The 26,470-nt window shown below is 45.5% G+C and overlaps 2 protein-coding genes across 4 annotated transcripts in view; both read left to right on the top strand.

The window, feature by feature from the left end:
• SAE1 (SUMO1 activating enzyme subunit 1) overlaps positions 1-26,470 on the top strand; it is an 84,962-nt gene that overhangs the window by 39,853 nt on the left and 18,639 nt on the right. For all 3 annotated transcript variants that reach the window (XM_032388047.1, XM_032388048.1, XM_032388046.1), the window contains exon 7: positions 20,979-21,123. In XM_032388047.1, the coding sequence (XP_032243938.1) occupies positions 20,979-21,123 (145 nt within the window). The remainder of the gene's footprint in view (positions 1-20,978; positions 21,124-26,470) is intronic.
• LOC116621990 (V-type proton ATPase subunit e 1-like) lies at positions 5,580-7,248 on the top strand. The gene has a single exon (XM_032388051.1). It carries the CDS (start codon positions 6,426-6,428, stop codon positions 6,726-6,728), a length of 303 nt encoding a protein of 100 aa, XP_032243942.1. The 5' UTR covers positions 5,580-6,425; the 3' UTR covers positions 6,729-7,248.

Genomic DNA, 26,470 nt, shown 5'->3' with positions numbered 1-26,470 from the left:
TTTCAGTCCTGGTTCTGTCATTTTTCTAGGTGGGTGATGTTGAGCCAGAGTTAAATTCCCTGAGGCTCACTCAAATTCCCCTCTGACCATGGGGGTGTTATTAGCACTCGTCTCAAGGGGGTTTTTGTAAGACTTGGATGGTATACATACAAAAGGCTCAGCACAGAGCAAGGAAATCCTAGAGACCTGTGTTATCTGTGAAGTTGTGGGTTTTTTTGTTTTGTTTTTTGGGTTTTTGGTTTTTGACATGAGTACTTTGCAACTGTGTAGAAATTTTGGGATTGACTCAATTTCCCTTAATTCCATACTTGAGTAGGTATTATCATGGCAGCAATCTTACTAGATTTTAATTTTCTGCCTGTGACACTTCGTTGGATAAAACATCCCATATGTTTACTTCTCTCTTCTAAACAGTACTCAGTACCTTTCCAGTTTCAATTTCAGGGCTTCAGATTTGGTGATTAAAACGATGTTCATTAGTTAATAGTCATAGAAATTTTTTTATTATGGTAAGAAACACATACCATAAAATTTATCCTTCTAACCACTTTACATGTACAATTCTGTAACAGTCATAGAATTATAAAAGGAGGCAGGCCCACATATCCTCTAGGCCAGGAGTGGCAGGAAGGGGCTTTCCACTCCTCCTCCCACCCCGCTCACCCGTGGCATGTGTGGCTGAAGGACCCTCATTGCTGACTGGCAAGTCCACATCATCAGGCCACTTTCCCTAAGCCTCAGAACCCGTTCAGTGGCACAGGAGGGGAAGTGACTCGCCATCATCATAGAACAAAATGGTGGTAGTCTGCATCTCAATCCCAAGTCTCCTGACTCTTCCAGGGGCTAGTTCCTTCACACCACACCCACTGCTCTTTCTGGATATCCATCACAGCCTTTCCTGAGCCTCTCTCTCTGCAGCAGGTGACAGGTTCTAACCTTTCTTGCGTGGTGTCATACACACATTCTAGTGATATTTTTTGGTCAGTTGGTCTCTCTGAGCTCTGCTGTATCTTTCCAGAGGGGCTGCAATTGGAACTACCGGGAGTGCTCCAAATGCAATGAGCACGAGGGCCTGGCTTAGCTTTGGGGAGCTCCTCTACGAATGCATACTTAATTAACGCCCTTGGCGGCCTGCTGGACTAAAGTTCTGGAAGTAGAGGGAAATGGCTGTCGTGATCTCTTTCCCTGGTTATTCCAGCAGCTTAGAACCCTCTGCTTGTAGGTATGAAGCTGATCCTCTGTGGGTGTATCATCTTAATCTTATATCCAGGGAAATACTCCTTTCGATTTTCTGCTCAGCCATTCATGGAGCTATGGGATTCTCCCGTAATTTGACCTCATTGGATTTATGCAGGAAAGCATAGCAGCTTCCACATGTGAAGTTGCCTTCTGCCAAATACACTTGCCGTTAACGGTTTTTGTGACTTTAGGCAAATAACTTGCTTCTCTAGGATTTTGTTTCCTTGCTTCTCAAATGATAAGATTTAAGTCAGCCAGCCTGTCTTGAAAATCTTTTCAGTCTAAATAATCAGTGAATCTAATAAAATATCATTCCGATGGCTTGTATTTCTCTACTTTTATACTTGTATCTTTTTTTAAAAAGAGATTTTTATTTATTTGAGAGCAAGAGCGCAAGCGCATAAGTAAGGGAAGTGGCAGAGGGAGAGGGAAAAGCAGATTCCCCGCTGAACAGGGAGCTCTATGTGGGACTCGGTCCCAGGACCCGGGGATCATGACCTGAGCCAAAGGCAGACGCTTAATGGACTGAGCCACCCTGGCGTCCCTCTACTTTTATATTTATAATTAACAACTTCATTGACTCATGATTTATACCAGAAAACTTAGTTTAAGTGTATTTCTTTAAAAAAAATTCTAGAAGTTATTTCTTGTTTTGTTTTGGGGGGTGTTGTTTTGTGATTTTTAAAAAATTAATTAATTCAAACAGAATATCCTCCACGTAGTCCCAAAGTTTGATTTTAATGAGAAGCATTCTTTTTGCCCAGACTGTTTTGACTGCTAACCATGGCAGTAAAAGTACAGCCTGAGTAGAGACTGATACAGTCTTGTGTCTTGGAAAAAGCATGGGCTTTGGAGGCTGACAGAGCTGAGCTCAGATCACATCTCTCCCCCTTATCAAGAGGCCTAACCTTTGGTGCATGAGCTTCATTCAGATCTAGGTTCCTGACTTGGGGCTGAGGGGGCTAGGGGATAGCACTGCCTTCCCTTGGCTCTAAGAGATGTACTGAGATGGTAAATGTGAAAAACAAGTGCCGGGGCACAGCTTCTAGACTATTGAATATTTTCCTTTGACTCTCTTCAGAACATTTTCCAATCACATATTGAGGAGAGTTGGTTTGTTTTTTAAGTCAAGGTTTGCACACCTGAAATTGATATAATTCTAAAATGGCCTTAGTTTTGTTATTATAAAATCAAACAATGGTAACGTCTGACTTCAGTGTGTGGGATGGCCTTAGGGAATATCCAGGTTGAGTGGTCGACTTTTCAGGCACTACTGTGGTTTTCATGTGGCGTGTAAGAATGGTTATTGTGTACTGAACGCGGCTTGTTGCTTTACCTCGCACTGTGCTAAGCATCTGACATGTTCTCATTATTATTGTGATAACCTTTGAAATATAGTTGCTGTCCCATTTTCTTTAAGGAGACCAAGGTTGAGCATGGCTGTGACTTGCTTGGGCATACGCTTGGTTTTATAGACAGAACCAGGATTTAGACCATGAGGTCTGTTTGATCCATGAACTGTGCTCCTTACATCTGTAATATGCACCTCTAAGCTAAGTGATTTTGTTAAACTGTAAACCAGGAGCTCTCCATGTTAGAGAAATGGGATCACCACCACAGTACAGAAAACCCTGGTTCAGATATGTATTAGACACAAAGATTATCTGAATTCTGACCCAGATAGTCTTCCTCCTCCCCCAAGAGACACTTGAGTTTTATTTTTTTGAAAAAGTATCACAGTAAGCAGTTTTCAAAGAATTCACAATGGTGTAAAAGGGTAAGTTTTCTTCGCTATACCCTCCCCATTTTCCCCACTTCCAATTTGTGGGGGAAACTGTTTAAGAATTCCTTGCCAGGGCACCTGGGTGGCTCATTCGGTTAAGTGTCTGCCTTTGGCTCAGGTCATGATCCCGGGGTCCTGGGATAAAGCTCCCCATCGGGCTCTCTCCTCAGTGGGGAACCTGTTTCTCCCTCTCCATTTGCTCCTCCCCCTGCTTGTGCTCATTTGCTCTCCCTCTTTCTCTCTCTGTCAAATAAATAAATAAATAAAATCTTTAAAAAAAAAAATCTCCAATTTAGAAAGAATTTCTTGCCTATCTGGGGTGGCTCAGTCGGCTAAGCATCCAACTCTTCTGGGGCGCCTGGGTGGCTCAGTTGTTAGGCATCTGCCTTCGGCTCAGGTCGTGATCCCAGGGTCCTGGGATCAAGCCCCACATTGGGCTTCTTGCTCAGCGGGAAGCCTGCTTTTCCCTCTCCCACTCCCCCTGCTTGTGTTTCCTCTCTAGCTGTGTCTCTCTCTGTCAAATAAAGAAATAAAATCTTTAAAAAAAAAAAAAGCATCCAACTCTTTTTTTTTTTAAAGATTTATTGATTTGAGAGAGCGAGCGAGCACACAACACGAGTAGTGGGGAGGAGCAGAGGGAGTGGGAGAAGCAGACTCCCTGCTCAGCAGGGAGCCCCACTCGGGGTTCAATCCCAGGAGGCTGGGATCATGATCTGAGCCGAAGGCAGATGATCGGCCAAGCCACCCAGGCACCCCAAGCATCTGACTCTTGATTTTGGCTCAGCTCATGATCTCAGGGTCGTGAGATTGAGCCCTGCATCGGGCTATATGCTGAGGATGGAGTCTGCCTGGCATTCTCTCTCTGCCTCTTCCCACTGTATGCTTGCTCTCTCTCTCTCAAATAAATAAATCTTAAAAAAAAAAAAAAGACTGTCTTTCCTGTCTTCTTGGAAAATGATTAACAGTTACAATCGTGCATGTGCATATGTAAACCAAACTATTAAAGCAGCTTGCTTTTTTCTACTGGATCGCCTTAAGTGAGATGGAAAGATCTTGGAGCATGTATAGAGTGACCTCTTATGTCTTGTTGGCTGCATGATGTATTCCTTTGGGTGTACCATTGTTTGTGACCAGTTTCATCTTGAAAGGCATGTAAGCTGTTTTCAGTTTTTCCTGGTCCTTGGAATTTGTTCCGAAGAGTCCTTCTAGGAAGGTGACTTATACACCTAATGATGCCTTAGGAATTCCTAGTGAGGACGCAGTGCTTGCTCGGCTATGGTGCACGCCCGAGAAAACCTCACAGGGGACCCGACTTTGTTTCACTGTCACCCAATAGAGCACATAGTAGGTGCTCCGTAAGTAAGTATTTTTTGCCTGAGTGACTGGCTTTTGCTAGTCTGGTCATTTGGTCCACTCTAGAGGGAGAGCAGCCTGCCCACTGGTGTCCCTGCAGGATCTTCTTGCCTGCCCATTTCTCAGGCACCCATCAGGCTCGATTCCAGCCCCTCACACGCAGGTGTTTCTTACTGCCCCATTCACAGTTCGGCCTCTGGTGAAGCAGCTGCTCTGTGGTGTCTGTGTGCGTGTGTGTTTGCCTGGTTTGAGTGTCGAGTGTTTTTCCAGTTTACTTAATAAGATAGTGGCCAGACTGCATGCTTCCTGCTGCATTTTTCCACTATCTTGAGAGTTGGCCTCGCCATCTGTGAGCAAAAGATCTCATCTTTTTATTATTCTCCCATGGCATGTTGCAAAACATTAAGCGTGAGCTGGTTTCCTGTGGCAAAAAGTTGACTTTGATTTGTTCTTTTTGAGGTTACTGTGAGTTTATCATAACAGGAGTGCTAAAAATATCAGGTCTAGTATGGAAACAGCATTCACTTACCAGCATGAACAATAACATGCAGGTTGAGCCCAGAGCAGGAAGAGATGGGCTTCATCACAAAAGGAGAATTACTTAGCAGAGAATCCTTGGCAATTTGAACTTTCTCGGTCTCTGTTCTGATGAGTCGTGGAAAAGTACTTAGGCCGTTTTTGAGCCACAGAATTAAAGTTGAAAATAATCTTAACCAAACATTGTTTGAGCACCTGCTAAATGCCAGATCCTGTGCCTGGGAATCCTCATCAGATGCTTGCCAGTGGAAAAGAGAAACACAAATAATTCTCCTCCTCGTGAAGAGAGCTGTAACAGGGCTCTGGAGAAGGCTGTTGTGTTGTGCTGTTCTGTTCTTCAGCATGTGTGAATTACTTCGTAATAAACTACCAAGGAGCTCAGGGAGTGGGGGGTCTGGCCGTCTTTGGGAAGCCGACGAGTCTTCACAGAGGACAATACATCTGAGCTGGCTTTTAAAGAAGTGTTTGCTAGGGGCTGAAGAGAGGTGAGAAGATTGCAGGTAGAGGAGCAGTCCCTGCAGGGGACCAGCACGAACTCTCTCAGAGCTGGCTGGAGGGGAGATCATCAGGGCCCTGCTTTTTAAAAGCCTTTTATTCTTTTATTTTTATTTTTTTTTTAAGATTTTATTTTTAAGTGATCTCTACACCCAGTGTGGCACTCGAACTCACGACCCTGAGATCAAGAGTCGCATGGTCTTCCCGGAGACTGAGCCAGCCAGGCTCCCTTAGGCTTTTATTCTTACAGCCAGTCGTTCCCCAACTGATAGGATATCAGAATCACTCAGGGAACATTTGAAAAATACAGATTCCCTGGTCCTAGCTCAGATTTATTGGCTCAAAATAACTAGGGGAGCCTGGCATATCTGTATGTTCGTAAAGCTCCGCAGCTTCTGAAGGCCCAGCCAATTAGAGGGAAACTGCCACAGGGGAGGGGGTACCCATGTCCTGTGTCACAGCTTTGCGCTCATTTGTGTTCTTACTTTACAGCATATTAAGTATTTATTTCAAATGAGGCCATTACTATACTGAGGCAGGAAAAAGGAACTAACCCATGTAGCTTTTGAATATATACCCTCAGACTAAAGAAAAAAGAACTATAAACAAATACCGAACTCTAATTAGTAGGTTTGTTTTTCACAGTGGTGTATGGGTTAGCAATTCTGAAACTAGTTACTGTTTGTTCTAGAATTGAGCAGATAGGTAAATATATTGTGGATAATGAGAATCAGATTTTTTTTATTGCCAGAAAAGGGAGTTCCTATAAGTATGGAAGGTGGGAAAGGCTGTGAGATCAGATGGGAATTGGAGTCACCAGATGAACTCATGGTTTTTCTGCGTAGATACAGAAATAGATGGGTGTATGTGTGTGTCTTCACATTTATGCATGTGTATTTCCTAGTTCTGTTTGTTGAGAGGGCTTAGAAGCAAGGACACTCTGGTAGCAAGCCATGAATACACTTCATGCCCAGATCCTGCTTGTTAAAGTAAAGATGTGCTCAAAGAATGATGGGTCATGAGGTGGGACCAAAGTGAGGCGGCTGGGCGGGGGCTGGTAGCTCCAGTGGCAGCCATGGCGTATAACGGCCTTACGGTGCCTCTCATCGTAACAAACGTGTTCTCGGGCTCTGTCAGCTTCTGCGTGCTCTGGTTCATCCCTAAGGGTCCCAGCCGGGGAGTTATCATCACCATGTTGGTAACCTGTTCAGTTTGCTGCTATCTCTTTTGGCTGATTGCAGTTCTGGCCCAACTCAACCCTCTCTTTAGACCACAGTTGAAAAATGAAACCATCTGGTACCTCAAGTATCATTGGCCTTAAGGAGGAAGACCTGCTCTCCAGGGCTCCATCATTGAGGTCACGAGGAGAATTCCTCTAGATGCAAAATCCACTCCAAACCCAGACCACCTTTGACTCGCCTCTTTTGGCCATCAGCTGCCTTAAATATTCACACCACATTTTAATATCTTATTCTACAATGCAGTATTTTTTCCTGTCAGCCTTTTTTACATTTTGACGAATTATGTGCCTACTTCACCTAAACTGTACTGACTCTATAAAGTGTTTGTGCACTCTTCTGAGATAGAAGGTGCTGTTCTTCTGAGAAGTACATTGCTCTCTCCTTGGAACCTGTGAATTGGAAGATGACTCCTGCCTGGTCACAACATGGGAATCAGCAAAGTGTTTAACTGTCACAAGACAGAATCCAAAGGGGCAGTCAGTAGGAGAGCGTGTTCGGAGGGACTGTCTGTCCCAATAGAACTGCACCGAAGTGTATTTTCAGGATGACTTTCTTATTTCTGCCATCTACTGGAATAAATTATTTTTCTGCTTTCTGTGGGGGGGGGGGGAAGAATTATGGGTCATGTCAGAAGGACACAGTAGCCAACTTGAAGGGGCTCTTCCTGGTGAAATCTGGGACAGTTGGAGGATCAAGTAAATAATAGATTATAACCCATTGAATTAAAAAAAGAACCCTTGAGTCTATACTGATAGATAAATGAATAAGTAAATAAATGGGGGAGAGACGAAATTTTTTTTTCATAGAAGAATAAAGCAGGAGCGATGAAGTTAAAAAAATCTGTATATGACCATCACCATAGCAGTAAAAGTCCGGAGTGGGTAATGTGAGTCTAATTACGAGGAAACATCAGACCAACTCGAATAGAAGAATATTCTGTGAAGTAAATGACTTGTACTCTTCAAAGTGTCACAAAGAACTGAGGAACTCTTGTTCCAGATTAAAGGAGAATAAAGAGACACGATAACTAAGTGGAATGGAGAATTCTGGATTGGACCCGAGAGTAGGGGAAGACTTTTCTTTTGCTTTCGAGAACATTAGTGGGACAGTTGATAAAATTTGAAAAAGGTCTATAGATTAGATACAGTCTGTCAATGTTAATTTCATGGTTTGCATAATTGTTTTGTGGTTATGTGAGAGAATATTCTTGTTTTTAGGAAATACACCCTGAGGTATTTAGGGGCAAATGCTGGATCATTCAGGAAAAAATGAATATGTGTAGATATAGAGAAATAATGATAAATGTGGTAGAATGTTAACATTTGGGAAATCTAGATGAAGTTATACAGGAATTCTGTGTACAGTTTTTCTGTATGTCTAAAATTACTTCAAAAGTTAAAAATAGGGGCGCCTGAGTGGCTCAGATGGTTGAGCGTCTGCCTTCGGCTCGGGTCATGATCCCAGGGTCCTGGGATTGAGCCCCACATCGGGCTCCTGGCTCGATGGGGAGCCTGCTTCTCCCACTCCCTCTGCCTCTCTCCCTGCTCATGCTATCTCTCTCTCTCTCTATCTATCTCTGTGTCTCAAATGAATAAATAAAATCTTAAAAAAAATTATATGTTTAAAAAAAAAAGTTAAAAATAAGGGCGCCTGGGTGGCTCACTTGGTTAAACATCTGACTTTGGCTCAGGTCATCTCCGTGTCCTGTTATCAAGCCCTGTGTGGGGTTCCCTGCTCAGCAGGGAGTCTGCCTCACCTTTTCTCTCTCTCTTTCTCTCTCTTTCTCCCTCTCCCCCTTTGCCCCTACCTCCACTCTCGCTCTCAAATAAATAAATAAATAAATAAATAAAATCTTTAAAAAAAAAAAGGTTAAAAATAACAAAAAAACAAAAACAGTCTCCAAATGAACCGATTCTCAGCACCTGGAAAAATGCTGGTATTTGATAGCTGATGAGTAATACTTGCAAAGGGCTTATTGATGATCTGTGCGGGGTCCATAGAATGGCATATATTTTTTAAAGATTTTATTTATTTATTTGACACACAGAGAGAGCGAGAGAGGCAACACAAGCAGGGGGAGTGGGAGAGGGAGAAGCAGGCCTCCTGCTGAGCAGGGAGCCCGACACGGTCAGGACGGTCCTGGGATCATGACCTGAGCCGAAGGCAGACGCTTAACGACTGAGCCACCCAGGTGCCCCAAGAATGGCATATTTTAACAGCACATCCTCGTCATCTCTTCAGATGGTGGGGAGGTCTGAATCTGGTATTCTGTATGTACAGTTCCTCTGGAAAAGAGCTGTATAGGGTGCCTAGAGACCCTTGCTGTGGGAGAAATACCGCACATCACCAGAACAGCAAAGCCTTGATGAATTAGGTAGGAGATGATGAGCAAGTCTCCTTGGCCTCCACTATGGGCCTTTGCTCTGCAAAAAAGAATTTCCTCTGTCAAGCAGTAGTGGTAGGCAGACTGTAGGGGGTGTATTTGCATGTAAACCCGTCACACTCACCTTCTGTCTGGAGCTGGGCAGGAACTTACTAAAAATACAAATGGTGGCTTGGAGGCAGGTACTAGGGGGGCAAAGGGCATAGATACAGTGGTGGCCTCTTGTAACTCACTTCCCCCTGCTGAGCCTCTTTGGTTGTGGGGTGGATTAAAGATGACGTGTCCTAATATGCTGTCTGTGTTTACCCAGAGCCAGAATGAATCTGTTGGAAGCCAATGCTCCAAATTAAGCTGTTAACTTTGTTCCAGACTATTTGCCTTTTTCTCTTCTGCGGAGCATTCGCGAAGTTTATATGCATGATTGGCAGCTCCTTTCACCTAGAGCCCCAGCCCAGCACTCTGTGTGGTGCTCTCTGGAACCCGAGTTCACTGGAGACCTGATTTCTCTCCCTCCTATTCAGATGACCACGAGTTCTCCCATAGGACTGCCTCTAACCGGCAGTCTTCATCAGTGCTGTGGTCCTTTTACCAGCCTCTGCCTTTAGAGCTCCTCCTTCTAATCCATTTTCAGTCACCAGATTGATCTTTCTAAAAACTGAAACCCTTCCATGAATCTTTTTTGCCATCAGGATACAATTTAAACTTTGTGGCTTGGCATTCTAGACCTGGGACCCACTGACCTCTTTTCTCCTTTCCATTCCCTTCTGCCGTCCTTGAACCCTACACTCTTACTGAACTACTTGCTCACCCCCTTCATTTCTATACACATTTCCATTTCTTCTGCCTGGAATATCCTGCTTCAGCCCTTCCCACTTAACCCTCATTGCTCAGCTCCAGTGCTACCTCCAGGAACCTAACTCTCCTTATCTGAGTTGGGTTTCCTTCCTCTGTAATCCCCATGCCACCCCCAGACAACAGAGCTGACTTGAGGGCTGTCTTGTGGGCTCCCTCGTCTCTTGACTGTCCAGCAGAGGCCTGATGCAGAATGGGCTCGGTCAGTGTGGGTCGATTGATTGCTGAGGCCACCTGTCCTACGTTTGGAGAGTTTTGCTAATTCCTTTTTGTTTTGTTTTGTTTTTTAAGATTGTATTTATTAGAGAGCATGAGTGGGGGGTGGGCAGAGGCAGAGGGAGAAGCAGACTCCCCGCTGAGCAGGGAGCCCGATGCGGGCTGATCCCAGGATGCTGGGATCGTGACCTGAGCCAAGGGCAGGCAAATGCTTAACCAACTGAGCCACCCACGCACCCCAGCATTTTGCTAATTCTTAACCTGTGGCTTCATTAGTTTATTTTAGGCTCATGTAAAGCTGCTTAGATGGTGCTAATTTGCCTGAGTCCTTTTCTCCACTGTGGCACAAGCCTGGAAGTACCTGTAAGACCCAGACGTAGCTGTAGGACTGTGCCATAAGCATCTAAAGGATGGAGAGGTATTTCCACGCCTTTAACTTCTGTGTCCAGAGAGCAAGGGCTTGTTAACAACCAGCAGCTCCTGTCTCTGGTAGGAGCTGGAGAGGTCAGGGCCCTTCACTGGGGGATTAGGCTCATTTCTAAAGTGACTAATTGTTCTTGGTTTGTAAATCTAGCCAGACAAGTTTGGGGTTCACATCTCCTTTCTCCTGCCTGTAGAATCTTCTCAGTCACCTATACCTTGAAGTCTCCAGAGTTGGAAATGGAAAGAAGTAGTTTAGGTCCCAGCTCTGCATATATTTCTTGACCTTAAGCAAGTCCCTTCACTTCGTGGCCTCTGTAGAAATGGAGATTTTGAGAACTTTATACTTGCGATGATCATATATATGAGAGCCTTCAAAGTAGTTCTGTTTTCTCCTTTTTTAAATTGTAAAAGTGAGACAGATTAGTAAAATGTAACGGTAACTTCAGAGGAAACAGCCATTTCTTATATATTCTTCTAGAACTTTCTTTTTTTAGGTTTACTTATTTTTTTTAGTAACCTCTACACCCAACCTGGGGCTCGAACCTGCGACCCTGAGATCAAGAGTCTCATGCTCCTAAATGAGCCAGCCAGGCGCCCCTAGAACTTTCTAGTATTTTATACCTCATTTTTCATCCTCTCCGCGTGGATTCTTTTGCAAGGTGTCTTGATGGTGGGTGCTTTGTAATATTTTTTTTCCTGTTGTAGACTCTAGAAAACTTTGTTTTTTGATGCCTCCTTCTCCAATTCTCCCTGCCCCCACCACACTCCCTACTTACCTCCCTGTTTTTAGGATTTGTAATTGTCTTTGTCTCTCGGCCTCAGCTTGATTTGGTGATGAGTTCTGTTCAGAGGGAACTTCTTATTTTAGAACTTGTGACCTTTGCGGACCAGGTCAAGGGCAGACATTCCCATTCGGGCCTGGCATTCCCCACTGGGTGTTTTAGCAGTGTCCAGCAGTGACAAGGACCACTGAGGAGGAGACAGCCACAGGGAAGTGGGTTCCGATAAGGGGGTGGCAGTCGAGTACTTGTTGATTCGCTGCTGTCATGACCACAGATGTTTAAAAATAATCTGTAGGAAGGGCGAAAGAAAAAAAGCAGTGGTTTTTTGGTGATTGTTGTTCTGTTTGGGTGTTTTGGGGCCACTGCCTTATCAGTGGTGGAGAACGCAGACCGCAGTCATTCAGAAAGCAGGACGGTGCCATGTGAGAGAAGAGAGATGAGGGGAAGGGCAGAGGTGCCCCGTAAGGCCGGTCTAGTGCCTCACAGCCGTCAGCGGATAGTCTGGCTAGAAAACCCATCCTGGTGAGGCACTGCTCCGCTCTGCAGTCTGACAAATGGGCATAACCCGAAGTCCGCCTCATCGGACAGCAGGGATTAAACGAAGGCCCGGCCCCTGTTGTGCCTTCATCATTGTTGATTAAGAGCTTTACATGTGTCACAATCCCATTAAATCTTCGTAACGCCCTCGTGAGAGCAGATCTTATTATGATCATCCATTGTCATATGAGGATATTGACTGTTGGACAGGCCGTCATTTGTCCAGGGTCACCAAACCTAGTAAGTGTCTAAGTGTTGTGCAGCGCAGTCAGATTTCAATTACAGCGGAGCCTTGAACAACACAGATTTGAAATGTGCAGGTCCACTTACACATGAATTCTTTTTTTGATAAATACCATACAGTACTGTAAAATTATTTTCTCTTCCCTGTGATTTTCTTAATAACATTTCCTTTTCTCTACCTTACTTTATTGTAAGAATACAGTATGTAATAGATAGAACACGAATATTTGTTAACCAACTGTTTCTGTTATCACTAAGGCTTCCGGCTAGCAGTAGGCTATTAGTGAAGTTTTTGGAGAATCACAGTTATATGTGGATTGTCGAGTTCATGGGGGGTCAGTGCCTCTAAACCTCTGTGTTGTTCAAGGGTCGACTATATTAGCACCACCAATAATGGCATTATGTCAATTTTACAAATCTGAATTTCACAAGAGCCCTGTGACATTTCCTTATCCCACTTTGGCACATGGGAACCTGAGGCCCCTGAGAACAGACTGTAATAATGGGCAGCATTGTCAGCGAGACCTGCCTGGTTGTTTGCTTTGCAGCCCTATGTCTCCCCCACCCCCGGCGCTAGCCTGTGTTTGAGCTGCTCTTGGGCCCCCAGCCCAGCTGCAGTTCTTGTTCGGCGCCTCCCATCTTTTCTCCTACTGTCAGACCACAGTCACGGGAATGTCCTGTGCCATCTTCCCTCGGTGAGAGCCGTTGGCAGAGAGCAGCAGATGCCCAGAGTCAAGGTCATGTGCCACTCAAGTGCTGGGCTAGAGAAAAGCCCCTGTCTCCCTGCTGCTTGTGACCAGGCAGGGTGAGTGTGAATGCAGAGGGCTCTGTCAGAACCGCTCTGTGAGTAGAGGGTGCGGTTGGCAACGCTGAGAGAGAAGGGGCCCCGTGGCGGGGGGCTGTGGATCTCTCTGCTTGCCCTCTACGTAATTGTCTCTGTGTTTTAGAATTTCCTTGTCCTCTTCTTTTTGTAAGTTACATACAGTCTTTGCATACTAGTCAAAATGTTCTGCTTCAAAGGTGAGAGTCAAGGTCAGGAATCACTTGACATTTTTTAGAGGAGAATCAGTATTTGGCTGGACAGGAATCTGACTGAGTGGTTGGCATTATTCTAAACTGGTGGGCTCTGGGGTGGGGAGCCAAATCCATTTGAAGTGATTTTTATATTGTGAACTAGCGTGTCTCCTATCTTGTCTCTGCTCCTAGGGAGGGGCTATAGCATTGAGGTTATGAATGTGGTGACCTTTGAGTCCATTGTGACCCTGAGCCTCTCTGTCCCAAGCCTCAGTTTCCCACCTCTAGAATGGGGTGGGAACAGTTGTACCTTAACCTCATTCTGTTTTGTTTTTACATAGTGGAGTGCATTCTGAATATAGGATATTATAGAATTTTTTTTAAGGTTTTATTTTTAAGTAATCTCCACACCCAATGTGGGGCTCGAACTCACAACCCCGAGATCAAGAGTCACACACTCCATTGACTGAGCCAGCCAGGTGCCCCTGTAGGATTTTTTTTTTTAACCTAAATTAGGGTGTGTGGTTTTTGTTTTTGTTTTTTTTTTAAGATGTATTTATCTTTGTTGGGGGTAGCGCAGAGGGAAAGACTCTTTCAAGCAGAAGCCCTGCCAAGTGAGGAGCCTGACACGGGGCTCAATCCCACAACCCATGAGATTGTGACCTGAGCCGAAACCAAGAGTCGGATGCCCAACCAACTGAGCCACCCAGGCGCCCCTGACTAAAACCTGCTTAAACATAATTTTAATAGATGAATAATATTCCAATCTGTCAGTATGTTTTATGTAACCATCCTACCATCTGATATCATTTCCAGATTTTCTGTCGTATAAATAACATGGTAGTGACCATTTATACATAATTCAATCACTGGCCAAGGGGCATGGCCCTTTGTAAAGATCCTCAGTACCACATTTTCTTATGGTTTACTGAGCATTTACCCTCCCACCAGAGCTCAGTGACAGAGCAGTTCCCTCTGCCTTCTTGCTTAGGTGAGTAATCTTGGCCTTTAATTTGGTAGTCAAAAAACGGCATCTTGTTTTCAGGTCATTTCTGAGAAATAGCACTCCCTTCCCCCCACCCCCCCAATAACTTGCATGCGGCTGCTTCAAATTCTTTTCAGAAGAGAGTGAGATGTAAATAATAAGAGACAGCTTTCTTTTTCTGTTTTGAGCTGTTATGTGATGAGGTCCCACACCAGGTTTCACAGGAGAGGTGAAAGGGTGGCCAGGACTTGGAGCTCAGAAGGGGCATTTCAGAGCCAAGTGTTCAGGGGAGGCCACTCCAGTGGTGAGGCTCTCTGGAGAGTGAGATCAAAGTACTGTGTGGCCATGGGGACAGTCGTGACAGTCAGGAATTATGAGTGTGCCCTCTGTGGATGGCAGGACCTGGCGCTGTCTGGATCGCTTCTGGGTCCCCAGCACAGGCTCAGCAAGGGGGTGTGAGGGTGGAGTGCAGGTGCTCAGGAAATGTTTGTGGATGAAAAAATGAATGAATGAATATATGCACACACCTACTTGTAAGTTTCTGTGGTTAAAGAGTGAAGTAAAAGAAGGGGCAAGTAATGTGGAACTGAGCTGAACAGATGACCAGGCACCTCAAAAGGCAGGAGGCTGCAAGAGCCAAACTCACAGTGACTTCCCTGAAACATCCCTGCCTTCCCCAATCCAGCTCTGTCCCTCCTTGGAGCTTCATGCCTGCGGGCTGGCTTTTCTGCACCTTTAGCCCTCAGATATGGCCTTGATTTTTTTTGTTTTTTGTTTTTTTAAAGATTTTGTTTATTTATTTGACTGAGAGAAAGGGGAGAGAGAGAACACAAGCAGGGGGAGCAGCAGGCAAAGGGAGAAGCAGGCTCTCCGTGGAGCAGGGAGCCCGATGTAGGACTCAAACCCAGGACCCTGGGATCATGACCTGAGCCCCTGAAGGCAGATGCTTAACCGACTGAGCCACCCAGGCGCCCCTGGCCTTGAAAGCCAGATTTCATCTCGTTTCCCTCTTGAGGACACACGTGGTGCACTATATATGTTTTTTTGTTTCTTGCTGAACTTTCCAGATCTACCATATATGTAATACATGGTAAGGAACAGATCCATCCTGGTTATGTTGAAAACTATATTCTGAATAGAAGAACAGGCCTGGTAAGGGTGGGTGAGGATCCTGTGTCAGCTGTCATGAGCCCCTCATGTGTGACTGGTGTCCGTCCTTCGCCCGAGTGGAGAGTTTCTCAGTGCCCACTATGGGGCATGCCCTGTGCTAGGCATTAAGTAGAGAATAGTGAACAAAGCAGATATGGTTTCTGTCCCACGAGCACAAAAATCCAGCAGAGGAGACAAATCCCGTCCTTGTACAGTGAATTTACACAAATGACTGTAAGATCACACCCTGAGATCCGAGTATTAGAGGAAAGAGGGCGGGGGGTGTGCAGAGTATCAGGATTGCTCAGAGCCGAGTCACTGGAGCCTCCAGAGCTCACAGCTGAGTTAGTGATGGTAACAGAGTTAAGTGACGAAGTATGTCAGTTTCTCCGAGGGCAAGCAAGCTGGGTTTATGGAGGTTGTGGAAGAGCAGCGGCTCTGGAGCTCTGTCATTTACCCGGTGCTCTCGCTGCACCTGGCGCTGTCCGGGCTGCTTTGCGGGGACTACTTCACTTAGTCCTTAAACCCCGTAAGGGAAGTGCTCTTAATGATTCCCATTTTACAGAGGAGGCTCGAGGATGTTTTCACAGGCCCAAGGTCATAGTAAGTGGAAAAATTGGGATCCAGCCCAGGCAGTTCGGCTCCAGCGCTGTGGTCCTTACTGCTGCTGCCTGCCAGTTTCAAAGCTCCCTTGGCCAGGGTCAGTGTTCAGGCCTGGTGGCCAGTGGGGATGAGATGGTTCCACCCAGTGAGACCGCCCCATTCCATCTAGTAATGCTCTCTCAGAGCACCTTTGCTGGTTCCCACTTTTTGTTATTCTGTATGTAATTTTGTCACCTTCCCTAAATGCTCTGAGAGGGCAGTGGGTGCGTTTTGCTTTCCCCTGTCCAGCTCGGGGCCTGGCACAAAATCGGGGCTCATTACTTATTTATACATTTGTTTTTATTGAGATGTACTTGACCTATAACACTGTATTTCAGGTTACAACATAATGATTCGATATTTGTATACACTGTGAAATCATCACAATAATTCTAGTTATTACCATCCTTGGTATGTATTTATTGGAAAGAGCAATTGACCAAACATGAGACCTCATGTTTTGCCTTAAAAGATAGGCTTTGTGGGGTGGGGGTGCCTGGATGGCTTGGTTATGTTAAGCATTGGACTCTTAATTTTGGCTCAGGTCATGATCTCAGGGTTGTGAGATTGAGCCCTGCTCAGTGCAGAGTCTGCTTAAGACTCTCTCCCTCTCCATGGGGCGCCTGGGTGGCTCAGTCGTCAAGCATCTGCCTTCGGCTCAGGTTATGATCCCAGGGTCTGGGATCGAGCCCCACATCGGGCTCTCTGCTCAGTGGGAAGCCTGCTTCTCCCTCTCCCACTCCCCCTGCTTGTGTTCCCTCTCTCGCTGTCTCTCGTCGAATAAGTAAAAATAAAATCTTAAAAAAATAAAAATAAAAATAAATAAATAAAAAATAGTGCTGCTTTCCAGATTTCTGTTACAACACGAATCTGATACTCTGTTTCAGTTTAAATTTGAATTTGAGTGTTAATTTCTTTTTTCCAGAATCGTAGTATATTCGCATGTACATTGTTTTTCTTCTAACAAATGAAAAGGTGCTTGGTTTCTCCTTTTTTGAAGTTTGCCTTTTTCCATTACATGGGCAAGTCCTGAACTTGGGCAGAGACACTAGCCTATCATCTGTAGCGATGAATGTCATTCCCTTAGACTTTAACAACCTGAGTTAATTAAAAGGTTCAGATGAAGTTAATCAAGTTTGGAACTCTAATTTTGTGCAGTGTTTTGATACTATGCGATGAGTCATCTTTTGGCAGAGTAGCTCTCCATCCCTGACAATATTTGATCTTAATGGAACAATTTTATAATCTGGAAACTGGTGAAGAGGTGCTCTTCAGAATTGCAGTGTCAACAGTGGTGTGTGTGTGTGTGTGTGTGTGTGTGTGTGCGTAGCTGACTGGCTATTTGGGAGGGGTGCAAAGCAGAACAAAGAGGAGAATTTAATAAGCAAGAGCTTGTTAGGGGATAGGGTCAGTTCTGGGGCTGCTGCCTGTCCAGGACATGGGCTTCTCCCTATCCCCCACGACCCCTGCTGACTGGAGTGCTGACATTTGAAAAAGAGTGAAAAATACAGCTTCTGTTTGCTTTGCTGCAAGTAAGTGGCCGGACTGACTGGCCCCCTTCCCAGAGGCCCTGAGAGGACTTCAGATGTGGTCAGCGAGGTATCTGGACGGTGCCAGCCTGCCGGCCCTCGGCCAGACGGCCTGCACCAGGACCGGGCAAGGGGCCCAGAGAGACAGCGGGGCCAGCTGCTGGCTGCCTTTGTCCTCCTCCTTTTCGTGCCATCTTCTTTCTGAGGCGAGGTTTCGGACAGCCTCTGCCTCCACTTCTCACCCACTGAACTAGCAACTTAAAATTAATGGACCAGTTGGGAGAGGGCAGGGCCCATCTGGAAAATGCATCTCACAAAAATATGGTTGAATAGGAGTCTTCCTGAGGTTAGGGGCAAAGAGCCAGACCACTTGGAATCCTTGGGGCTGCATTCCTGGTTGTCTTACCATTTCTCCTGGATTCGATTAGGGTTAAGAAACACCGATTCTGAAGCCAGATCTGAGTTGGCATTTCTCCTCCACTGCTTATTACAGACAGTTACATTGAACAAGCCATTTCATCTCTTTGAACTTCAGTTTCTTCATCAGTAAAGTGGGGAGAGTAATACCTCCCTCACCAGGTCACTGAGGATGAGTGTTAATGCACATAAAACGTTAAGAACAGTGCCTGGCACGTTGTAGGCACTGTTCTCCGATTATTATAACGGTTTGAGCTTTGTTCCAAGAGCTAGCTGAATTTTCTAACCAAAAGATGACAAGCTTTGTGGTGGAGCTGGAAAAATGGTCCTCTCCTCTCCGTCCCTCGTGACAGTTGGTGCTTCTGTTGCAGTGACACAGAAATGAGAGGATTGCCTGGAGACAGCCAGCACGGGCTCCTGCTGCCCACCACCCTGGCTGCTGGAAATCAAGCAGCCTCACTCATTTTCCCCACACAGTGGCCACTGGGCCATGGATTGTGCGGTTCCAGCGGCTTGCACTTGGCATGGCTTTGGTCATTGCTCAGGCGACACTGATAACTCATTCTGGGTCTGTCCTTGTGTCCTCTCAGGAGTGATTGACAGGAATAGCGATGACATTCGATACAGTCTGCTCAGAGTATCCTCTCTTCTGGCCTGACTAGCACATTTCCAGATTCCTTTGTCTTCACAGGACATTGTTGAAAAAGAGTCTTGGTCTAAACAGGGATTGATCGTCCCTGTTTTAGTCTTTTCTCCACCCTGCCCCCAAATGCTTATTACTTGATTGCATTTATTTATTCCAAACTGGAATCCCAGCAACACATCTGCTGAATTAGAAGTGAGGCTTAGGTGATGGCAGATTGGTGTTAGCCAGCATCCGAATTGTCATCAGCTCTGAGTTGGCTGCCAAGTGGTCAGGTAGCATTGAAGATTCTAGGAGCTGTGTTCTTCTTTTTTTCTTTTTTTAAAGATTGTATTTATTGGAGAGAGAGAGCGGGGGGAGGGCGGGGGGGGAGGAACAGAGGGAGAGGGACAAGCAGACTCCATGCTGAGTGCGGAGCCCCATGCGGGGCTCGATCCCACAACCCCAAGATCATGACCCAGAGTCGAAATCAAGAGTCAGACACTCAACTGACTGAGCCACCCAGGTGCCCCAGAGCTGTGTTCTTGAAAAGAGGAAAGTAACATCCCCAGACAACAAAACAGTATTCAAAACAGATATTTTGGAGTCCTTTTTTCAAAGCCGCTGATGTGCGGAGGTTGCCAGAGAAATGTGGACCGGGGGCCTGTCTCTGAGAAAAGCCCAGCCCAGGGCAGGTTGTGTCTTCTTTTCCTTAAACGGGCCTCCACGGTTTGAGATCTTCCTGGAGCACTTGACAACCCATTTATGAGCTCCTCTCGGGCTTGAGGGGGCCATCTGCTGTGGTTCCTGAATCCTCCCTCTGCCCCCACCCCCATTGCCTTCACCGGAGCAGGCTGGCCACTCCCTGCAGCTCCTGGGCCTGCCGGGCCCACAGTGAGTGCTTGGCCATCGTACCGGTGAATGAATGAATTCCTGCTTCTTAGCTGGTGGTTCTCAACCCAGGCCGCTCATCACTGAAACGATCTGTGAGTCTTAAGAAAACAAGTCGAAGGATGGATTCTTTAGTCAAGGGTGGCTTCCAAATTCTTGGATTTTTATTTTTATTTTATTATTTTTTTTTTTTTAAGATTTATTTATTTGACAGAGACCCAGCGAGAGAGGGAACACAAGCAGGAGAAGTGGGAGAGGAGAAGCAGGCTTCCCGCTGAGCAGGGAGCCCGATGCAGGGCTCGATCCCAGGACCCTGGGATCATGACCTGAGCCGAAGGCAGACGCTTAATGACTGAGCCACCCAGACGCCCGCAAATCCTTGGATTTTTGAAGAGCCTCACAGCAGTTGGGTCACTTTTCAGTCCACCTTAATTTTTAGGGAAGAGCCCCTTGTACTGATGGAGAGTATAATTTGTTGAATAAGTTCTCTTTTCCGTCAGCAATTGTCGATGAGACTTAAAAGGAAGCACTTTTTTTAAACTGGGAAGCCCCCTCCCGGCATGAGCTGCTGTCCCAGAACACCGGGCCCTGTCTGTGTCTACCCAAGCTCTGAAGCAGCAGTGTCATGTGGGAGGGGCATGGCCCTAGAGATGGGGCTCCAGGCCAGCTGTGCGCCCATTTTGGGGAGCTTGCGGGGAATAAGGATACCATCCACCCAGCATGCAGTGAACATTGTCGACAAGGTGTGCTGGCGTTAGAAGGTGCTGGTATTTTCGTCAGTCTTAGGCTCCTGCCTGTGTCTTTTTGTTGGGGTTAAAAATTCAAACCTTGTTAGGGTCTCATTACACAGTAGCTCTAATTTGCTGCCATCATCTGAACCTTTCCCCTGGTTCACAAGCAAAATTAAACATTCGTTTCTAGAGGTTGACATAATTACTGTACTGAGGGAGGTTTTGTTTGTAATGACCTGCCTGTCTGATGAGTCTGAGCATTTGGCTGGCCTTTCTGGCTGAAGCAGCCCTTTGAACTGATGCCTAGAATGCATGCCTCCCACTCCAGACCTGTCTTCTGGGTCATAATTGGGTCTTTTCCCTCTGCTTGAGGCTTCTCCCCTACTTCCCCTGCCCCCAAATTCACACATACTTGACTCTGTTACTACTTCCTTGGGGAGTCCTTAACTGACACCACCCCACCAAGGATGTCAGATCTTCTGTTACACTATTGTGGCACTCATCACAGTAATTTTAGTCATTTTTGTAATCATTGATTGCCTCTCTATGTTTGCAAATAAATGAAAAGTAGATTATCTTTCACTTGGCCCTCATTCTGATTACTGTACCACTTTCTGTGTTTACGTTCTCAACATCCATAAGCATTTGTTTTGAAAAGACTTGGTTTTGGAGGTGCCTGGGTAGCTCAGTTGGCTGAGTGTCCGACTCTTTGATTTCAGCTTGAGTCATGATCTCAGGGTCGGGCGATTGGGCCCCACGTTGGGGCCTCAGCATGGAGCCTGCTTATCCCTTTCCCTCTTGCTCCCTGCTTGCTCTTGCTCTCTCTCTCTCTGTCTCTCTCTCTTTCTCTCAAATAAATAGAATCTTTAAAAAAAAAGACTTGGTTTTTAACCTACCTTCTTTGCCTTTCTTAGTGCTCCTGAAGTTCCGCACAGATAAAGGAAGAGATCCTAGTTCTGATACCTTTGGGGAAGATTCTGAGTTGTTGCTCCAGATTCGAAACGACGTGCTTGACTCCCTGGGTGTTAGTCCTGACCTGCTTCCCGAAGACTTCGTCAGGTTAGTCTTGGTGTTTATCACAGGTTAGCCTGGATTGATAAATGTCTGCTTTCAGTATTTGCTTTAATTTGGGCAGATCTCTTATTAAGAGCAAAAGCCCTGAGGAGAGCCTCCTTCACCGCATTCTGCCTATTCCCATCGACCTCTGATACAGCACCAGTATGTGAAAAAGAAAGAGAGGTGCAGGTTGTCTTTTGTCATAGATCATTTATATTCACATGGGTGAAAATTCAAGGTAATGTAAAATCTATATACACTACTCTATACCTTTCTCTTTTCAGTTTACATTATCTTTTGGGGGTATTTCCAGATCAGTACATAGATTGCTCCTTTGTTTCTATTGCTGTATAGTATTTCAACATGGGAGCACTATAATTTATTGAACCTGTCCCGTACAGACTCAGGTTGTGGCCAGGCTTCTGTTACCACGTAGTGTATGACCACGTGCGTATCATTTTGTATGTGTGCAGGTATAACTGCAGGATCCATTACTAGAAAGGGAGTGGCTGGGTCAGAAGATTGTGATTTTATCATTTGGTAGCTATTACCCCATTGCCCTCCAGTGCTCGCTTATCAGTTTATACCAGCAGCGGCAAGGGCGTCCATGTTCCCAGTGTCCTCGCCCTTGGATCCTGAGATGCCTTCGCCCTAGGTGACCGGTCTTTTGCTCTCATCCTCGGCAGGTTTAGGATTTAATTGGAGTGGTCCAGATGGTGACTGTGTCAGGAACCCCTTCCCAGGCAGTTCTGGGATCCTCTCACTCTCAGTGTCTTTGGGGGGTAACCAGAATGCCTCCAGTGTAGCACTGGTGAGGATGGCTGTATTGAGTTTATTGAGCAGCAGTTAAGTCCCAGGCATAGTGGTGGTTGTCTTATGTACATGGTCTCTCTTCACAACAACCGTTTTATAGGTGACGAAAAGTTAAGTCAAAACTCAGAGAAAGAGGCGCCTGGGAGGCTCAGTTGGTTAAGCGTCTGCCTTTGGCTCAGGTCCTGATCTCAGGGTCCTGGGATCGAGCCCCGTGTCAGGCTCCCTGCTCAGGGGAGAGTCTGCTTCTCCCTCTCCCTCTGCCCCCCCCCCCCCCCACTCGTGCTCTCTCTCCCTCTCAAATAAATAAATAATCTTAAAAAAAAAGGAAGAAAACTCAGAGAAGAGACTAGTCCAAGGTTATACAGCTAATAACAGTCGTACCATGTACTGAGGATGTTCTGTGCTTTACCTGGTACAGCCACATTTTTTTTTAAGATTTTATTTTTTTATTCGAGAGCACGAGGAGGGGAGGGGCAGAGGGAGAGGGACAAGCAGACTCCCCACTGAGTGGGGAGCCCAACTCGGGACTCGATCCCAGGACCCCAAGATCATGACCCGAGCCGAAGGCAGGCACTTAACTGACTGAGCCACCCAGGTGTCCCCTGTACCGCCACATTTAGTTGTCACAATAATCCCTTGAAGTGTGCATTATTACTATTTTTTATTATTTTCTTTGTTGTTTTTTTTAAGATTTTATTTATTTATTTGAGAGAGAGAATGAGATAGAGAGAGCATGAGAGGGGGGAGGGTCAGAGGGAGAAGCAGACTCCCAGCTGAGCAGGGAGCCCGATGCGGGACTTGATCCGGGGACTCCAGGATCATGACCTGAGCTGAAGGCAGTCGCTTAACCAACTGAGCCACCCAGGCGCCCTATTATTTTATTTGTTATTATTTTCCCATTAGTTAAATGAAGATACTAATGCTCAGAAAGGTATAATCACTTCCCCAAGGTTTTAGTATATAGCCAACCACGATCTCACCCAGGTCTTACCACACTGCTGCCTTGGTTTCTTTTCAACAATAAAGTAAATCAGCGTCCCTTCCTTTCCTAGTCCCTACTTAACTTTACTTGTGTCTGGGAACCTCATTTAGACCCTACCAAAGCCCAACCAGTTCAGGCCCAGCAGTGGGCCTTGAACGACCTGCCAAGCCGTCAGCCAATCACAGGGTACTTTTGTAAGTTAGCACTATGTGGTCAGGGGCTAATAATACTGCAGGCTGGAATGGGGTCCCTGTGTCCTGCTAACAGCCAGACATCCATCTATTGGTGGAGGAAGAACACTGTGTGAGAAGCAAGTGGTGTCTGCTCTGTGCTTCATGGCGGGAGGAGGGGCTGGGCCACACAGGGCCCCCAGGCATGCCTGGTGCCCGGTGCCAGGCTGTGAGTATGCAGCTTAGTGAACTAATTTGGGCATCTTGAGTGAAGAACGGCTTGCCTGTGCATTGCAGGCCTCACCTCCCCAGAAGGAAAAAGCCATAACCTAACTAGCTGCCGGCTGGTTTTCTCTCCAGAGTATTTTCTTTCCGTGCCCACCCTCTGCGGAAACTGCTTTCCCTTGTCCAGGTCCTCATGTGCTCAGGCGCTTCCGCTCTATTGCCCTTTAAGTAAGAGGTGTTTGGTGGCCTCGTGGAGTGTCTGTGGATAGATAGGTGGAGATAAGGCCCGCGATGGGATCGGGATGCTGGCAAGGAAATGAGCCGCCGTCTGGCAGCTGAGCTACCCTCACAAATAGCCCGCAGCCAGTTCTGAACAGGGTGTGCCCACTTGAGTCAAGAAAGCTGTGCACAGGTCTTCATTCCCCTCACCTGTCTGTGATCTTGGACACTGTCCTTTATGTCAGGTTCTTTATTCTCTTTCAGAGAGTTTTATTGCTTTTCTGATTATGAAAGTAACAGCTGCCCATTTCCAGAAAGTGTTAAAAGGAAGAAAAAGATCACCCATAGTCCCACCATTGAGAAGTGGCCACTGCTAATGTTTCAGGGTTTCACCTCACAGACATCTCTATTTACTATTTATTCATATTTTTTTCTCTTTTTATTTATTTATTTATTTATTTTTTAAAAGATTTTATTTATTTATTTGACAGAGAGACAGCGAGAGAGGGAACACAAGCAGGGGGAGTGGGAGAGGGAAGCAGGCTTCCTGCCGAGCAGGGAGCCCGATGCGGGGCTCGATCCCAGGACCCTGGGATCATGACCTGAGCCGAAGGTAGACGCCCAACGACTGAGCCACCCAGGCGCCCTTTTTTTCTCTTTTTAAATATCAAAATGAGATCATGCTTAATATATGATAGCCTTATTTTTTCAGCATATCATGGGTCTGTTTGCAGCAAAAATACAAATCCATAGCCTCACTTGTGCTTCATGTTTCATTGTTTGATAGGTGGTAATTTACTTAACCATTATGTTGGTGGGTATGTAAGTTGTTGATACTTTTTCACTGTTATAAACATTTATGATGAACATTCTTAATTTGTGTATGTAAAATAACTTTTATTTAATTTTTTTTTAATTTGGCAAAATACAATATAAAATGTAGCATTTTAACTTTTTTTTTTTAATTTTTAAGTAATCTCTACACCCATTGTGGGGCTCAAATTTATAACCACGAGATTAAGAGTCTCATGCTCTACCCCCTGAGCCAGCAAGGCACCCCATTTAAACCTCCCCTCCTTTTTTAAAAGATTTGTTTATTTATTTTAGAGGGACAGCCTAGGGAGAGGGGCAGAGGGAGAGAGAGAGTCCTGAAGCCGACTCCCCGCTGAGCACAGAGCTCAATCCTGGGCTCGGTCTCACCACCCAGAGACCATGACCTGAGCTGAAACCGACAGTCGGCTCCTTAGCCGACTGTACCACCCAGGCACCCCTAAACCATTCTTAAATGTACACTTGAGGGCACCTGGCTGGCTTAGTTGATGGAGTGTGCAACTCTTGATCTCGGGATTATGAGTTTGTGCCCCACGTTGAGTATAGAGATTACTTAAAAATAAAATCTTCAGGGGCACCTGGGTGGCTCCGTCGTTAAGTGTCTGCCTTCGGCTTGGGTCATCTGGGATCGAGCCCCGCATCGGGCTCCGTGCTCTGCGGGAAGCCTGCTTCTCCCTCTGCCACTCCCCCTGCTTGTGTTCCCTCTCGCGCTGTGTCTCTCTCTGTCAAATAAATAAATAAAATCTTAAAAAAAATAAAATCTTTTAAAAAAAACATGTACAATTCCATCAGCATTAAGTTTATTCACGTTGTTGTGCAGACATTACTGCTGTCTATTTCCATTTTTTCATCATCCTAAACTGAAAATGCCCATTAAACACTAACTTCCCATTCTGCCTTCCCCCAGCCTCTGGTAACGTCTATTCTGCTTTCTAGCTCTATGAATTTAATTATACTAGGTATTTCGTGTAACCAGAATCCTACCATATTTATCCTTTTGTAAAGTTACTGTTTTTATTTTTATTTTTTTATTTTATTTTATTTTATTTTTTAAAGATTTTATTTATTTATTTGACAGAGAGAGACACAGCGAGAGAGGGAATACAAGCAGGGGGAATGGGAGAGGGAGAAGCAGGCTTCCCGTGGAGCAGGGAGCCCGTTGCGGCGCTCGATCCCAGGACTCTGGGATCATGACCTGAGCCGAAGGCAGACGCTTAATGACTGAGCCACCCAGGCGCCCCTAAAGTTACTCTTTTTAAATTACAGAAATAGTATGCGTGTTATGGAAAAATCTGATATAGTACAAAATAAATTCAGAGATGAAAATGAAAATCACTCATAATTCCATTACTCAGAGAAAACCACTGACCCTTTGGTATTATATCTTCTTATGCATTTTCTGTCTTAGCATATGTAAAATCAACAAAATCCTTTGTAGATTTTTTTTAAAAGACCCGTATAATTGTTCACAAGGGTGGTGGGAAAAGGTGCAGTCTTTTTAGGAAGCAGTTTGGAAATATGTATCAGGAGTCATTACAGTGTTCTGTCTTGGGCCCAGTCATTCTCCTTGATAATGGGAATATACCTTGAAGAAAGTGAACAAGTATTTCTGAACAGAAGATATTCATGGGGCGTATGGGTGGCTCAGTGGGTTAAGCATCAGACTCTTGATCTCAGGGTAATGGGTTTGAGCCCCGCACTGGGCTCCATACTGGTGTGGAGCTAAATAAATAAATACTTATTATCATATTTAAAAGCAAAATTGGAAAGGCATTAAAGAGTTAATGACACAGGACAATGCACAGTTTGAAAATGATGTTTATTGTGAAAAGTGCCAAGCATACGGAAAAATGAAAAGAATCATACAGTAGTGAATACACTTAGCTAGATTTAATTGCTAATATTTTGCTTTTTGTTTTGGGGGGAGGGACATACTGATGATATGATGCTTAAGGATGCATCCAAGTTTGGGCGCCTGGGTGGCTCAGTTGGTTAAGCAACTGCCTTTGGCTCTGGTCATGATCCTGGAGTCCCGGGATTGAGTCCCACATCGGGCTCCCTGCTCAGCATGGATTCTGCTTCTCCCTCTGACCCTCCTCCCTCTCATGCT

Source organism: Phoca vitulina, unplaced genomic scaffold (assembly GCF_004348235.1).
Source record: "Phoca vitulina isolate PV1807 unplaced genomic scaffold, GSC_HSeal_1.0 scaffold52, whole genome shotgun sequence".
Lineage (NCBI taxonomy): Eukaryota > Metazoa > Chordata > Mammalia > Carnivora > Phocidae > Phoca > Phoca vitulina.
This window is presented reverse-complemented; position numbering and strand designations above follow the sequence as displayed.